The 16875-nt window shown below is 42.0% G+C and overlaps 1 protein-coding gene across 1 annotated transcript in view; it reads left to right on the forward strand.

Moving 5' to 3' along the window:
* Positions 1 to 16875, forward strand: part of fryl (furry homolog, like) — a 47331-nt gene that overhangs the window by 28134 nt on the left and 2322 nt on the right. The window contains exons 31-61 of the mRNA XM_025065293.1: positions 1 to 73; positions 166 to 334; positions 514 to 782; positions 882 to 1022; positions 1132 to 1300; positions 1405 to 1489; positions 1627 to 1739; positions 1815 to 1965; positions 2050 to 2153; positions 2243 to 2425; positions 2679 to 2880; positions 3157 to 3278; positions 3387 to 3574; positions 3755 to 3849; positions 3926 to 4515; positions 4761 to 5029; positions 5109 to 5249; positions 5702 to 5902; positions 5978 to 6139; positions 6721 to 6795; positions 6961 to 7137; positions 7665 to 7865; positions 8712 to 8903; positions 10643 to 11073; positions 12347 to 12367; positions 12688 to 12895; positions 13007 to 13156; positions 13460 to 13558; positions 14399 to 14467; positions 15376 to 15393; positions 16186 to 16296. The exon at positions 1 to 73 is cut by the window's left edge and continues 14 nt beyond it. Of these exons, the coding sequence (XP_024921061.1) occupies positions 1 to 73; positions 166 to 334; positions 514 to 782; positions 882 to 1022; positions 1132 to 1300; positions 1405 to 1489; positions 1627 to 1739; positions 1815 to 1965; positions 2050 to 2153; positions 2243 to 2425; positions 2679 to 2880; positions 3157 to 3278; positions 3387 to 3574; positions 3755 to 3849; positions 3926 to 4515; positions 4761 to 5029; positions 5109 to 5249; positions 5702 to 5902; positions 5978 to 6139; positions 6721 to 6795; positions 6961 to 7137; positions 7665 to 7865; positions 8712 to 8903; positions 10643 to 11073; positions 12347 to 12367; positions 12688 to 12895; positions 13007 to 13156; positions 13460 to 13558; positions 14399 to 14467; positions 15376 to 15393; positions 16186 to 16296 (5179 nt within the window). The remainder of the gene's footprint in view (positions 74 to 165; positions 335 to 513; positions 783 to 881; positions 1023 to 1131; positions 1301 to 1404; positions 1490 to 1626; positions 1740 to 1814; positions 1966 to 2049; positions 2154 to 2242; positions 2426 to 2678; positions 2881 to 3156; positions 3279 to 3386; positions 3575 to 3754; positions 3850 to 3925; positions 4516 to 4760; positions 5030 to 5108; positions 5250 to 5701; positions 5903 to 5977; positions 6140 to 6720; positions 6796 to 6960; positions 7138 to 7664; positions 7866 to 8711; positions 8904 to 10642; positions 11074 to 12346; positions 12368 to 12687; positions 12896 to 13006; positions 13157 to 13459; positions 13559 to 14398; positions 14468 to 15375; positions 15394 to 16185; positions 16297 to 16875) is intronic.

Raw genomic sequence — 16875 nt, forward strand, 5'->3', positions numbered from 1 at the left:
GCTGTCACTGATTCTGTTTAAAGCGGCTGACTCTTCCAGGGACATCTATGAAGTGGCCATGCAGCTGCTACAAGTCAGTGTTACTGTCATTCTGTCTGGGTTGCGTTCTTGGTTTTCTCAGTTTTGTCTGTTAAAAAATCTCACTTATTTATTTAAACCAAATAGATCCTGGAGCCCAAACTCTTTCGCTATGCCCATAAGCTGGAGATCCAGCGAACAGACGGCATCTTGACCCCTCCCTCCCCTCTTCCACATCTTTACTCAGTGTCTTACTACCAGCTGTCCGAGGAGCTTGCACGGACATACCCTGAGTTAACTCTGCCCATCTTCTCAGGTTTGACTCATTTTGACTTTTTTTATAACTATTGCTTGTGGTAATCAGCAGCCATTCTTCTTACATAAAGCCTAATGATGTTTTTACTTTAGGAAAGTTCCTTTAAAGGCTTAAATATTTAAGTAACTGTTCAGGGCTCAGAAGTGTTTTCAGTGTACTTGTTACTGTTTAAATCACAGAGGTGAGCCAGCGTATCCAGACAGCACACCCTGGTGGCCGTCAAGTAATGCTACATTACCTACTACCTTGGATGAACAATGTGGAGCTGGTGGACTTTAAACCAAGTGCACGGAGACCAGAGGACTCTAGCAGCGTTGAGGAAGAGGAGGATGCACAGGAGCGGGAAATAATGATGGTCAACAGCCGGCGCTGGCTCCATGGAGAGGGCTGGGGATCTCCTCGTGCAACGGCCATGGTGCTCAATAACCTCATGTTCATGACGGCTAAGGTGAGCCACACTAAAGCGTACTGTACATACATACACACATATAAGTAAAAATGTTTACCCAAGAAATATTTTGACCATTAAATGTATTTATTTTTATAGTATGGAGATGAGTTTGCCTGGTCAGAGATTGAGAATGTCTGGACCACACTGGCAGACAGTTGGCCAAAGAATCTCAAAATCATCCTGCACTTCCTCATCAGTATGTCAGGAGTTAGCAGCGACCCAAGCCTTTTGCCCTATGTGAGTTCCAGCACTATTACCAGGGTTGTCTTTCCAGTATCAGGTGCAGTGTGTGCCCATCATGTGACTGACTGTGCCATGCCCTGTCTCTGTTTGTGTCTGGTCTCAGGTGAAACGTGTGGTCGTTTACTTGGGCAGAGATAAGACTATGCAGCTGCTGGAGGAGCTGATGTGTGAGTTGGACTTGACTGATCCTGTCAGCTCAGCTGTTACTCACATGGACAACCCCCCCTACTACCGCATCACCTCCAGTTACAAGATCCCCTCAGTCACCTCAGGTAAATGACCACTTAAAATAAAACTGATCAGAGATAAGGACATGTGACTATTACTGTAAAAAAAGTTTGTCTCCTGAGATGTTTAATTTTTTTTTACTTCTCAGGAACAACTTCCAGCAGCAATACCATGGTGCCAGGAAATGATGGTCACCATGACAGCAAGATCAAAGACTCAAATATGGAGGACAGGTATGACATTTTAAAAATGTTATTCTTAGGACACTGATAATGGGATAAATAGATATGGCTAGTCGAGAGACTGAGTTAGGTTAGTAGTAGTTATTGCAGGCACCACTTATTTAGAACAACACTGTCTGTTTCTGCAGTTACACTCACCTGGATATCTACAGTGGTCTGACCAGTAACTTAAATCGCCAGCACCACCGTCTGGAGTCTCGTTACAGCAGCAGCTCTGGAGGCTCCTATGAGGAAGAAAAGAGTAAGAAAAATATTTTCCCTCTTCCCGCTCAACATAGTTATGGTACATGTCTGATTGTTTTGTCTTTTCATTAAGGTGACTCTATGCCACTGTATGCTAACTGGCGTTTGAAAGTCATGGATCAGAACCAGCCAGAGCCTCTACCCTTCCCACCAACGGGTGGCTGCTGGTCTCCATTGGTGGATTATTTGCCAGAGACCAACACTCCTGCTGTACCTCTGCACAGGTAAAGAATAACACATTCATCTCCGTCTTCATCGACAAGTTGTTCTCTTAGTCAGCCTCAAGCCTTGTTTCACATTTTTTTCAGATGTAATATTGCCATCATCCTGCTGACAGACCTCATCGTCGACCATGGGGTCAAAGTGGAGTGGAGCAGCTATCTGCACTCTCTGTTACATGCAATTCTCATAGGTTAGTTTCTTTCTGACGTTTATGTAGAGACAACAACTACCATCGGACAGAGTTTTCACTCTGCTGCTCCTGCTTTTGTTTTTCCCCAGGGTTTGACCACCAGCATCCTGAAGTCTATGAGCATTGCAAACGCCTCCTGCTTCACCTGCTTATAGCTCAGGGAGCCAGTAGCAATGTCCAGTCTGTGGCAATGGTGCTTTTGCGCAACAGAGACTACAATGATCCAAGAGTCCTAACTGTGAAGACATTAGCACCTGAGTTTAACCTCACAGGTCAGTAGTGTTGGCCTGTACATGTGTAGCACCTTACTCCCCTTAGGGGGAACATGTAAACCGGCAAGGCTGAAATCTATTTACAAATCTCCAGTTGTAAGACCAGAACCACTGAAACTAAGCTACAATAAAAGAAAAAAAGTATTTAAGATAACTATATTGACAGCAATGTGTTGTATGCCCTGTTTTACGTTTCTGAACATATTTGGGGTTTGTAATTTCTTTTTTAATTATTTAATATCTTTCTGCATAGGAGTTCAAGAACTTTTGCCAGACTGTCAACCTTCACCTATGACAGACTCTGGCCTTAGCTGCAGCTCCACATCTTCCAGTATCAGCCTCGGCGTGGGGAGCACTGCTATGTCCCATCTCTCCCCCACTCTTATCAGTGAAGTGGATGTCACTGTTGAACAGGACCGGAAGGCCAAGGCCCTGATTGAGTTCATCACATCAAGGTTAGCTGGTTCTCTTTACACTGCTAGCAAATTAACGTACAGCAGAAAGTATCAGTAACTTGTGTTAATTATGTTACATATTCTTATTTACTGTACTTTCATGCCTCCAGCATTGTCTGATGGGAATGAGTATTTAACTTTGCATGGTTTGGATTTGGGGGTTTGGTGTGTACGGCTTGTTTTGTCATAGAGAAACAACAATGCTTTGTGTTGTGGGGGAAATTAGAAAAGACAATGAATCACACTGACTGACATTTACTTCTTTTGTTTTTATAGAAAGAAGGGCCCACTCTGGAACCACGAAGATGTATCACCCAAAAACCCCAACATAAAGAGCGCTGACCAGCTGAGTGTCTTTGTACGACATGTTGTGTCTGTGTTTAAGCATTCGCAACCAGGTCTGTTTTCTTTTTTTGCTATTTTGATTAAATTTTTTATTTTTCTAACATTGCGTCACAAGTGAAGCTTGGTCGTATTTGCCTTCATGTACATGTCAATTTTCCCAGGTTTCCAACTGGAGTCATTGTTGAGTGAAATAGCTCTACAAACAGGTCTGTCCTGTCCTTCCCGTCATTATGCTGGACGGTCGTTCCAAGTCTTCAGGGCACTTAAGCAACCACTGACCCCAGCAACACTGTCTGATATTCTGTCTCGACTAGTGGAGACAGTGGGTGACCCTGGAGAGGAGGCTCAGGTCAGAACATTAAAAATATGATCATGATCATGCTGAACGTTTTACCTAATGGAGACTAAATGTTTCTTGATGTTACTTTGTTTTGGTTTATTTTCTTTAGTGTGGATTTACAGGGTTCTTGTTAATGAGTATTCTGTTTTGGGTTGCTAATTTTTGTTTCTACATTGGTTTTTCTTCTAGGGCTTTGTCATTGAACTCCTCCTGACACTGGAGTCAGGCATTGATACTCTGGCAGACACAGTCAAAAACTATGACCTGCTCACTGCTCTAGCACAGTAAGTCTCACCTAAATGTCATAGGCGTTGTTTTATCTGTATGTCAACATTTAACCAAGTATTCATTTTCATACAGAACTCCTCCCCGTGATCATTTACTGGGGGCAAAGTTTGCTGCCAACAGGAAAAGCACAGGCCAGCTGAACTTGAGCAGTGGTGGCCTGTTCAATCACACACGCAGCAACTCTCTACGTGCCAGTCTGATGGGCGAACGCAAGGGTGACCGACGCAGGAGTAATACCTTAGACATAGCTGACAGACTCGGCGGTAGCCACGGGAATCTAGCACGGACCCGAAGCTTATCATCACTAGGGGGTGGGGAGGGTCAAGGGGGGGATGCTGCCCCTCCAGTGGATCCATCAAATTTGATGGCCACAGTGTTCTGGATTGCCGCCTCTCTACTGGAGTCAGACTACGAGTTTGAGTACCTGCTGGCACTGCGCCTCCTGAACAAGATGCTGGGGCAGCTGCCACTGGACCGCACAGACAGCAGAGAGCGTCTGGAAAAGGTCCAGGCCAAGCTGAAGTGGTACACCTTCCCTGGACTGCTGCAGCTCTTTCTGAAGGGCTTCACCTCTGCTTCAACTCAGGAGCTAACCATCCACCTTCTCAGCAAGCTCATCAGCGTCTCCAGGCATACACTGGTAGACCCCTCACAAGTTGCAGGTATGCTAGTAAGAATACTGGATTTTTTAGACCATTTTGCAACTGAAAAAGCATGTTGTTTACAGCACTTTAATATTCTGATACAAAAGTGAAATTTAATCTTTTCACAAGAACTTTTCACATATAGAGATTAGAGATGTTTGAATACAACCCTATTTTTTTTGTGATCCTCTACTCCCGTAGTAGCTTTGATCCACACTTGAATGCAAGTGATTGACTCCCTTTTTTGTGTGTCATGATTGCAGGTTTCCCTTTGAATATCCTGTGCCTCCTCCCACACCTCATTCAGCACTTTGACAGCCCCACTCCTTTCTGCAAGGAGACGGCTGATAAAATAGCCAAGGTGTGTGCGGAGGAGAAGTCGGCTACTCTTTCTAACCTGGCTCACATGATGAGCCTGTACAGCACACACAGCTACTCTCGTGACTGCACCAACTGGATCAATGTGGTGTGTCGCTACCTCCACGATGCCTTCGCTGAGATCACATTAAATCTGGTCACTTACCTGGCTGAGGTATGAAAGATTAAATTAAATCATCTTTGCCACCCTTGGTGTAATTTTAAATAGTAAATTGTTCCTTTTTGTCCTTCAGTTATTAGAGAAGGGCCTTCCCAGCATGCAGCAGTCCTTGTTACAGATCATCTACAGCCTGCTGAATTATATTGACCTTTCATCAGCACCTGTCAAACAGTTCAATCTGGAGATTATGAAAATTATTGGCAAATATGTCCAGGTTAGTACTGTAGTTTCATATTCATGTAGAATTTTGTAGAGTTTTGCTGTTAAATTTGTCACAGTATTGAAACCATTTGCAGGATATTTGCAAAAAATATGAATTTGCCTGAAGTATGTGAAATTAAATATCATCTGCTCATAAATTATTGCAGTCTTTGATGCTGTCACTGCTCATCATAAAGGTCCTCTCAGCCAGACCTCTATCAACTCTCTGTGTGCACATACAGTACTCCATTGTATACACCCACCCACTGATATTAAGCTCATGTGAGAATGTTAAATGACATGGGATACAGAAAAAATACAAATGGCTTCAGAAATGTAATCCCCATCTGCAGTCAGTTGGGGATTATCTAGTTTCAGCTGTGTCCATTAAGCATCATGATTCTACAGTGGCCACAGAGCCCGATATCTCGATGATGTCATAACATATATGCACGCTTTTTACAGAGCCCTCATTGGAAGGAGGCTCAAAACATTTTAAAGCTGGTGGTGTCTCGCTCAGCCAGCCTAGTTGTTCCTGATGATGTGCAGCGTTCCTACAACACGGAGTCGTGCGGATCGCCGGAGATCGCCTTTACACGTATTTTTAACAATGCTTCCAAGGAACTGCCTGGAAAGACTCTGGACTTCCACTTTGACATCTCAGAGGTCAGACTTTTATCTTTGAATCCACCCTAACATCTTTAAAACAATTCTAAACATTGTTTTTATTTTATTTGACAGACACCAATTATAGGGCATAAATATGGCGACCAACGTACGGCAGCAGGTCGCAATGGAAAGCCACAGGTGATTGCTGTGACCAGGAGCACTTCCTCCACATCGTCTGGGTCCAACTCTAACGGTCTGGTGCCAGTTAGCTGGAAGAGGCCTCAACTTTCCCAGGTAGACACAGAACACAACACTGTAGTAACATAAAGCTGAAAGTAGGAGGCAGCACTGGCCCAAGATACTGTAGTCTAAAACAGTATGAGTCATAGTTTTCAGTCATTCATAGAATGTCCTCTGACTTGATCACATTGGTAAAATTACTAAAACACAAGATTGAGCTACTTTTCATTGTGGACCACTAGACATTTGTTTGACATGTTAGTGATTTGTTGTTATTATTATTATTGTTATTACTATTATTTGGCCTGTAATGTGTGTATCAACTGTGTATTGGAGGAGGAATTATTGGATATACAATGTACATCATTCAGACCATAAGTAAAATGCGTCAAAAATTTTAATCTGATTAATCTGCACAAATTATTTAACAGGATTAATGCATTACATTTGACAGGACTAATTACCAATTACTATTATTAGGTTACAAATGACAAATTGATGTAATTTGTCACTGATAACAAGTCTTTTTTTAATCTAGTTTATTAATCACACTTATTTTAAATATAATTAAATAAATACAATAGCCTCATGTATTTTAAGTTGTAAATATATTGCTGTTTTTTTTTTTGTTACAGAGAAGAACTAGAGAAAGGCTGATGAACGTCCTGTCTCTGTGTGGCCCAGAGTCTGGCATTCCCAAAAACCCATCTGTAAGACTCCTCTCCCTCTCTAAGGCCTCAGACAATTCAATTCACACATGAGAAGCTGTTGTGTTCCTCTCTTCTCTTCAGCACCTCTGAGTTCAGATCAGTTCCTTTAAATAAATGTACCTTTGAGCATTGTAAACAATAAAGCTTATGTATTCCCCGACACAGGTGGTATTCTCATCCAGTGAGGATCTGGACTCTGCAGACCAGCAGACCAGTCTCATACCTACTGTGGAGGAGGTGGTCAGAGAAGAGGAGGCGTTAGGGGAAGATGCAGGAAGTGAGCAGCAGTTTGGTGTCTTCAAAGACTTTGATTTCTTAGATGTGGAGTTGGAGGATGCTGAGGTGAGAATTACTGTCATTTAACTTCCATAACAATGAGTATGACATGTGTCCAGAGAGTTTTAGCATCAGAATTTCAAATAATTACTTGATTCTCACTTTCATCTTCCTCACTTTTCTTACTTCACTACTTTATGTCTCACTTTGTTAGAATCAAACGTTTGTCTTTCTTGTTGTCTTCTAATTGAAGTCCTGGTCTTTACCTTTGTTGTAACATTATTGTCGGTTTTGTACCCGTCGACTAACACACTTGTTCATTTTCTTCTCTTGCCTCAAGGAGTTCCAGGTAAGGATCCAGGTGCTCTTCAGAACTGCTCATCAAACTGATCTCTGTCTTTGTGTCGTTAAAAAGTGCTGTTGTAATTTTGTACTTCTTATGTTTCTGTGTTTGTGATCGTATTCATCTCCTTTCCATACACACACATGCTTTAAGTTAGTGAATGTTTTATGTCCTGGGTTTCAATTATTATTTTTTTAACTATTGTTTTGTGAAGTGTGTCTCACTGTTTTTGTCTTGTCGTTGGGTGCAGGGAGAGAGCATGGACAACTTTAATTGGGGGGTGCGTCGTCGATCCTTGGAGAGCATGGACAAAGGGGACACGCCGTCTTTGCAGGAGTGCCAGTACACAGGCAGCACGCCGAGCCTCAATCTCACCAACCACGAGGACACTGACGAATCATCTGAGGAGGAGGTACTGAGTGCTAGCCAGATTCTCACCCGCTCTGGCCTTGTAAGTCTCACTCTAATTAGGGTCCCGATCCCCCACTTCCCCGCTTCCCAACCCACCATGCTCCTCACACTGCGCGTTGGCATGGTGTGTGTGTGAATGTGTGCGCACTAAGCTGGAGCAGCTGCCAGATTGGACGGGGGCTTAGATGCTTGCTTCGCTGGTGATAGACACTCCCCTTCAGTCCTTGGTCAAATGTCTTTACCTCTGGCTTCCTCCTCTCCTGGTTTTATGTTTGTTGAACTAGGCCAGATTTTTAGAAAGTTACAATAAAGTTTACTCTATTGCATTTAAAGGGAAATTGTTAACTTAAAAAAAAAATTAAAGTTCCTTTTTAAATTAAATTGAAGTAGAGTGTAATACTGTTGAAAAACAGCATTTTTCAGTTTACAGTTTTCAGTAGTCTTGCTGCATTTCTCTAAATTATGCTGTTCTTTATTCACCTTCTTAATCAACAGCTTCTACAGAGCTGCTACTAGTTCTGGGGCTTTTATTTTAAATGCTATACTTAAGTCTATTTTTTCTGACCTTGGTAGTGCATGGTGAGAGAATGAGCTTTTGCCTCTTGCAAATGTTCTATTTTTTTAAGTAAAATATGATGAGATCTTTAAAAAGTACAGGCAGAGTTTGGTGTCCTAAGAACTTGGTTAACTCTTGGTAGAGTCATATTACATTTTGTCTGAAGCAATAATACAATTGAATTAATGCAATGTAATTGCATTAAGCCTGCATCTCATAGATTGAGAATCTGGAGAAAGCTAGCATACTGTATATTTCAATCTGTTTTAATCGTTCAGTGTTTTGTTAGAGCTATTCTGATTTATTTTTCCTGTTAAATTTCTCCTCCAGCTTAACAGTGACTCTGCTACAGATGACACTGCATCCAACCATGTGGACTCATTGCACCAGTCTCAAGAATCATCCAGCAGTGCCCTGACAGAGGAGCCAACTGTCCTTACCTCCCTGCCCTCCCTTCCTCGCCTCGATAGCCCCCTTTTGGAGATGGCCCACTCAGACAGTGCCAGCAGCCAGCTGCCTGAGGTGCGATCAGTTGGGAGCAGTAATAAACTGTGGTGCTCGGGTGCTTTCTAGCTTGTCTTTTTCGTCCTTCTCTTCGGCCCTTGTGTGCTTTTGCTATATTTTTTTTCTGGTGTCGAGTCAGCAAATGAGCAACTTTTTCAGAGCTGTGGTTGGAGTAAAAAAATGCTGTTGCTGTTTCATAATTCTGCATTAATCACCTCTCGCCTCTGACTCCTCCTACCGCTGCTTTGCTTCTTATGTTCTGCTCGGGATGTGGGTGCTGATGAGCTCTCTCTTGCTCGTGTAATTGCTCTGTTATCGGGGCTTACTTGTGTGATTTGGGGAGAGATGCAAACAAAAGCTCACCTCAGGTCGGCTGTAACTGCTCACCTCCAATAACACAACAACTGACCATTCCAACTAAATCCACCATTAAAACTTGTGAAATGGACCCCATCTGCTTTACCTTCGGCAGAAGCATGTGTGAGTATGAGTGCATTACAAGTGGTGTTTTCACATTAAATGGAAAACCAGTGGTGTTCTAACCATCAGAACCTCTTTAATTTACTTCCATATTAACATGACATAGCTTTTCCTGAAATGAACAGCTTTTCTGTCCACTGCTCTTGATATTTATCACTTATACTAATGCGGGTGAGTATATCATGTCAGTCAGGAAGTGTACAGCAAATACCTCACGCATACATTCATTGTTCAGTCTTTGTAGATCTACTGTATGCAGCAGTGTTCCGTGCTAGGAACCGATTGCAGCTTCCCAGGAAGTGGACGTGGCCTGTGATTTTCAATGTCATTACAAGGACATCTCCTCCATCTCAGCTCCAGCTCTTAGCGTAATGAGCCTGAGATAAAACCATCAATACTCTTACTCACTCCCTCCAGGATGGCCATGGCCACTTCTAAAAGCTTTCTGTAATATAGCTGCTGTCTCTGTGATGTACTGGCCGCCTGCCACACTCAGACCACCTAATGCATTAGACTTTTAAATTAAAATAAATACAAACAAGATGAGGGGACGGGGGTGCTCAGTTTAAACCCCGCCGTTGGTGACGTGGTCAATCATACCCCCGCCTTTTGTGGTGCACATTAACGTGATGATTTAAAGCTGTTTCTACATCAACATGGTTTACACTTAACTAAAATTATTCTGGAGTTTCCTTTGTTGCCCTAAAGCCTTGACTGTAAAAACATAGGCTCACGATGTGTCTGGACTCATGATGGTGATGAGTGAGGAAGAATTTATGTCAGGTGTAAACCTCTTCACTGATGTGTAGTTATAGAGTACAGGTTATAAATCAGTCCATTCACATGTAATGTGTGGCATTCCATTTGTCTCCCGTCCTTTTGCCTCTGTCCTGGTCATTTTTACATCAACGCAGCATTTTTATTAGCACTGGGTGTAAGTTTTCAGTGGCGTTTTAGTGATTGATTGATATTGACTGCTGTTAACTGATTCTTTTTAGTTAATGTCTCAAAAGAGACATTTCATAAATGGGACGTGAGATGAATCTCCAAGGATATGAATGCTGGGAAACTTGTTTAATGAAGTCCAGATTTAAACTATCCTGCAGTATGTGTCAAAGTATAGGCTGTTACCGTTTTGTTTTATTCTTTAGAAAAGTCAGAATGTACTCTACAGATGACCTTGATATGTTTGTTGTCATGATTCAAATGTATAATTTTGGTTTTTATTATGCATCAAAATGGATTTAAATGCCTCAATGTCCTGCTTTATGTTACAGGATGCTGTAAGTATGACGGCAGCTGACGAGCTGAGCAGCAGTGTTAGTGAGGACACGGGGTTTTGCAGTGCGCCCCCTCTACCCTGTGACCCACCCGAGCTGTGTGACCTCCCAGATTCACACGAACCTCAAGATTCTCAGGATGTTCAGGATGCTCAGGACCTCCAGGAGGACCAGGACCCTCAGGAAGACCTGGATCCCCCGCCCCCTCCTCTGTTGGTCATACACACTCCTACGGAGTCCCTCTGTGAAGAGGATACCCAGACAGACTTGCCTCTGTGTCAGCCTTTTCCAGAGACCAAGCCTGACCCCGATCCAGACCCAGACAGCACCTGTGGTTCTGTGTGGGAGGAAGACGTGACACAGGCCCTGCGAGAACTTGATGAGCGTTGTGAGGAAGAGGAGGAGGCAGACTTCTCTGGCATGTCCAGGTACACTTTTTTCAGATTTAAAACTGAATTATTGATACTAGGATAAAGTCTGGTATGACTAATGAGATTCAGAATAGAGTTTTTATGTAGAAAACAAAACATCCCTATTTCCCTTTTTTCTTAATAACAGTAAGGATAGCAATAAATAATTTATTGTCCTCTGGTTTAGCCTCCACTAAAATGACAGAATTTCTGTTGATGTATTAAGAACAACACAACATTAATTATTTATTGTTATTAGCACCTTAATTTTGATGGTCCTAATAATATAATAAAAAATGTGTTTAATTGAATTCAGACGTTAAGCCCATACATACAATTAGCACTAGCACAGCACTTTTTCTCATAATGACTATAGAGAGGACCTGGGGTAGTTCAGCTGAGCAGAGATCGATACGTTTATCACATTATTTGTACTTTGTATTTAAAAATCAATACAGAATGTCACAATGTCTAAATGAAAGTGAAATCTATTTTCCTAGAAGGAACCACGATCCTAAGAAAGATTCTCTGTCTTTAAAAGAAATAAGAATTCACATTACTCTGATTATTGCTGGTGTCTGTATAAGGATTTCATCGGCTTTATTTTAAGAGTTATAGAGTGAAGGTATATCATGTGCAAAACCTTTGCATTCTAGCGTTTGTGAGTTTGTACTGTACGATGGGTAATGTCTTCCCTGGCATGCATCCATTGTGGGCTGGGACTATGGAGATGTGCCATCATGAGCTGGCTCTTGTCCACTTGTTTCCATTTCAAGGTTGTCAAAACCAGCCAGAGGACAGCTGTGAAGTCAGTGTTCAAAAGTAGCATCAGCAACAGTAATAAAAGTACATAACAATTCCAAGTACTAACAGACATGAATGGTTTTCCTCTATGCTGGGCCATATCATTGAATCACAAATGTCAGTGGGGGGTGCACTCTGGGAAATGAACTACAAACCGTATTAGAATGTAATGTCGACTGTGTGTGAAGAATTCTGATTGGCTGACAAACTAAAAACAGTAAACAAAGAGCTACACTGAGAGCTGGCTTTGTTTCTGAAAAATGTGCATATGCGTGTCGATGTTTAGCTCCCTCTAAGCTCTCTGCAGTCTTGTGTGGGACGGGAGCACAGTGCACTTGTGCTGTTTGCAGTTGCAGCACAACCGAGCTGCAGATGAGGGGAGAGAGAAAGAAGCGCTAGTTAGGGTGAGGATGAGGACAGAGACTGTTTCTGCTGCAGCCCTCAGCAGCGCAGGTTTTAGATATTTATATTCTGTCTGCTTTTTCAGACTCTTTGGTCCTACTGGTCTGTGAGTCACTGCTCTGTGTATGTGTGTGTGTGTGTGTGTTTGAGACAGAGACGCTTGCTGGATGCTAGAATGCTATTAGCTCCTATGTTGTTATCGTGCCAGAGCACTGCAGTTGATGTGAGGTCTTAAAATAGCGCAGAAAAATCTACTGTCAGGGAAGCAGAGATGCTGCGATTGGAGTTTGTTTACTGTCAGCCGGTGATGCTGAACGTATGTGTGTGTGTGTGTGTGTGTGTTTGTTTACATTTGTCCTTTGTTGAACACTGAGGGGAGTGTAGAACATGATTGTTTGTAGCTCATTGGCCCTGTGTGTGTTTCAGTCAAGATGAAGGTGACGCAGACTGCTTCCCAGAGATCCAGGCCTCTCCGCCCCCTTCACCCTTCCTCTCAGCTATCCTGGCAGCATTCCAGCCTGTTGCCTATGACAACGAGGAGGACGCTTGGCGTTGCCATGTCAACCAGATGTTGTCGGATACAGACGGCTCTTCTGCTGTTTACACATTCCACGTGTTCTCCAGGCTGTTTGAGGTGCATATCTAACACGTGTTTTTTCTGTGTTGTTTTTTTAATTAGTATTTTATCTGTGTTTTATTTACTATTATTTAAATAATTTATTTATGTTTCATTTACCCATCACAGAGTATTCAGGCTAAATTTAGCTCCATCACACATTCATCTGTTCACTTCCTCGGAGAAAAGCTACAACGAATGGGAAATCAGTTCCTCAGCTCCCTGGAGGTCATGACATCCTGCTCTCAGTGCCCGACGGTGTTACTGGATGCTGAGACAGTGAGATTTTTTAAATTTTATTTTTCAAACGTAAAAAAAACAAAAAACCAATTAAAATGCTAAAATACTGTGCTCTATTCTCTATACCCATGTGTCTTGTTTTTTAATTAATCAGTATTTTGTAGTGTATTTTGAAGTACTGCTATGATGTACTGCGAGTATTTCCTATGTAACAAAATAATATATAAAAAGCAGTGCTTTCGTACTCTTGTCGTGATTGTCACAGGACAAAGTGTGATTATTTTCTTCACCTTTTGTTCTTGTGGGCCCATATATATTTCATTTCATATCTTGCGGCTGTAGCTGGTCTCTTGTGGACTGTTGGAGACTCTGAAGTTCAGCGTGCTGGAGCTGCAGGAACACTTGGACACCTACAATGTCAAGAAAGAAGCAGCTGAGTTTGTGAGTGTCCGTTACATAAGCTCCATCTTTTCCTTACCTGCTCATTAGTCAGTTTCCTTCACATCCCCTGTCAGACATAATGATAGCTGCAGCTTTAACTGCTACATCAAGATATATATATATATATATATATGTGTGTGTGTATATTTATATATATATCTATCTGAGATTATCTCATAATGGCTTCTCATCCCCGGAGACATGAGCTCAGGAAACATATCCATGCGCTTTTGCACCTTGCACGGCCAGGGGAATTTCAAGAGAAATTACTGAGGATGAAGGAGAGCGTCTCATCAGTGTTGTGCCCACATTACCTGTTGTGTGTACAGCAAGCTGGGGCTCATGTTAGTTTCATGAGTGACATCCCCTGTCACCAGGATAAAAATAACACTGTTTTTTTCCTTTCAGCTATATGAGTGGAGGGGAATGGGAGGGACATGAAAGGGGGAGGGGAATGAGGCAGAGAAGAGATGAAATTGCAGAGGGTTCTGTCATGCAGGGGTGCTAATTAAATGAGAAGGCAATGGTCCCTGAATGGCCACATACTATCCTGTTTTCTAGAACAAGCCCTGTGTAATTCACTAAGTACAACAATCTTATTACACCTCCTCCCTGACCAACCTCTGTGCACACAGAGAAACGTGCACATACACAAGGGACAAAAAAATCTCACAGCTCCTCGTATTTGGTCCAATAATGTCCCCACAAAAACTGAAAATTCCTATCCTCACTTTTATATTTTATGTCCCTCTCTTTTCCACCAATGACATTATTGACACTAATTTATACAGTTTAATTAAAATAATTAAACATCCTTTATTTGTTTTGTTGTCCCCTCAGTGGCTGGACAACTGCAGGAAAACATTTGGGGACAAAGAGAGCAATCAACGACCGAACACTCACGCACAGGTAAGCCTGAGCATGTGCAGGCTGTACATGCTCAGAAATGTCCTCACTCATCTGTATGCTGTAGGCTTTCTGAATTCTCTAAACACATGTGAGTGTAGCTTAAAATGTTTTTCCTGCCATGAAGGGGAAAAGCTCTTGGCAGGGTGTCATGTGAACTGACACAGATGGACGTGTTTCTAGCGTTGTCTTCCTGATAGACCTATGAGCTAAATCTCATTTGGCTTTATTACTTGCAGTGAGCATTGTAGTTTATGCACACACACAAAATACTTAATACTTTTCGATTTAAGCTCTGGGTGGTCCACATTAAATGATGTGGTGCGCCACATTCAGCCCACAGGCCTTTAGTTTGACATATGGGATGTATACAGTAAAGAAGCAAAACTTTTTTACAAAGTGTTCCAGTGCTGCTAACCCTGCTCTCTTTGTCACTGTTGTTCTGGTCTACTGATCTAATGTTGGCAGTTGTTGACAGCTCTACTCTTGGCTCTAACCTTTCCAAAAGATCTTGGATTCATTCTACAGCTCCTTACTGTTGTGTTGTCACAGACGTGCTGTCAAAGTTACAAATCTGCTCCTTCGAACTCCAGGGCAAACATTCAAATCGTCTTAACTGTCCTCCCGACTCACTGAAGCCTCTTCTCTCCCTTTGTTTTCCTCTCCATCACGTGTGCTCATCTCAAAGTAGAAATTTAGTTTTATGCCTGATGAGCGCTCAGTCGAGCGTGGCTGTGGCTGCTCTCTCTCTGACTGAGAGGGATATGATAAAACACAAGCTTCTTCTCCCATCACAGGTCACTGTGTCTCAGCTGCCATGTTAAAGCTCACTAATTCTTGGTCTTTCTCCCCTTCTGTTTTGTTTGTTGTTGTTTTTTTTGTGTGTGTGACCTGCTCACCTTCTTGCTTAGCAAATGGAAAATCTAGCAGTAAGTGGTTCTCGTATTAAAGACTCTAATAATCACAACATCCAGACCAGACACTGACCATCTCATGTCTCTGTATGTACCATGGCTGCTGTTGACATCCACAGACTGCGCTCTGCAATCATCCCTATCTAAACGTCTATCTCTGTCTGGATCAGTCATGCCTCCCCTCCACCCCCCAGCTGCACTCCTCCCATCCACCCAATTATCATGTACTCTGTTGTCCTGTCCTGCAATAAATGCTTTATTTCTGTTGCTGGACTTGATCTTTATACCCTCCGTGCTGCACACTGATTCTGTCTGATGGTAGATGAAGACTCATGAACTTGAGAGTAAAGTTAATCATGACGCTGCCCTGAGTTATCACAACAACGAAATATCACATTTTTTTGAGGTTCTGTCTTGTTTTGTTTTTGTTGTTTTTTTTGCATGATTATAATTCCTTCATCATGATTTCTACTCATCATCATTTGTTTCTTTCTTCTTGTTCTTCATATGTAGAGATTGCTCACAGTTTAAGGATCATTCATCTTCTTGTGTACTTCTGTATTTTTTGGAGGGGTCGGGGGTTTATAAGTGATGAAACCAAGTCTAAATACTAATACTAGTAGTAGTTTACCATGTGGCCCAACCTGGGTGGCAGCTTCCTGCTTTAGGCCACCCCCATTAACCCCTTCAAATCCTCCCTCGTCTCTAACCCAGGGTACCCATCCGTCTATTCATCAGAGTCATTTCACTACGACCTCTGTGGGTTTATTCTGTGTGTGAATTGATTTCTCTGTTCTGTCTCTTCAGGAGCTGGAGTTGTGTCGCAGACTCTACAAGCTGCACTTTCAGCTGCTACTGCTCTTCCAGGCCTACTGTAAACTCATCAGCAGGGTGGATACCATGAAGAGGGAGGCAGCGGTGAGGGGGGAGGGAGGGGACAACACACTGAATTTTATATTCATTATAAAGTTGAGTTTAGTTCAGAGAAAACATAAGGGTTTTAGGTTTGGTTAAGGAGAGAAACATCAGACGGACAGCTTATCAGTCTCATCTCTGTCAGAGAACAGCACACAAATTTCCTTAAAAATAACCTTAAGATACAGTAAATTTTGCACATTTTTTGGTTAATTCATCGCCATCACATTTTAAGAGCCTTACCAGGATTAAATACCTGTTTATAAAGAATTAAAAGATACATAACTAAATATCAATTGCAGAATTTGTATGCCATCAGTATCCAAGTGGTCCCCAACCACTGGGTCAGGGATTATTTGATAATGGGCCACATAGAAAGAATACAAGTTTTTTTTTTAATATTTAAATTTGCCTCAGTCTAAATGGTATTTATTTAAAAAAACACAGTTTTTCCTCTGCTTCTCTGTATAAATGACAATGTAATAGTAGAAGTGCATTATATAAAAAATTATATTCACATTACTATTAATTGAGTTGATGTACTTTTGTTATGCGTGTGACCTCTACTCTCACTCTGTTGTT

Source organism: Cynoglossus semilaevis, chromosome 2 (genome assembly GCF_000523025.1).
Source record: "Cynoglossus semilaevis isolate Cse_v1.0 chromosome 2, Cse_v1.0, whole genome shotgun sequence".
Taxonomy (NCBI): domain Eukaryota; kingdom Metazoa; phylum Chordata; class Actinopteri; order Pleuronectiformes; family Cynoglossidae; genus Cynoglossus; species Cynoglossus semilaevis.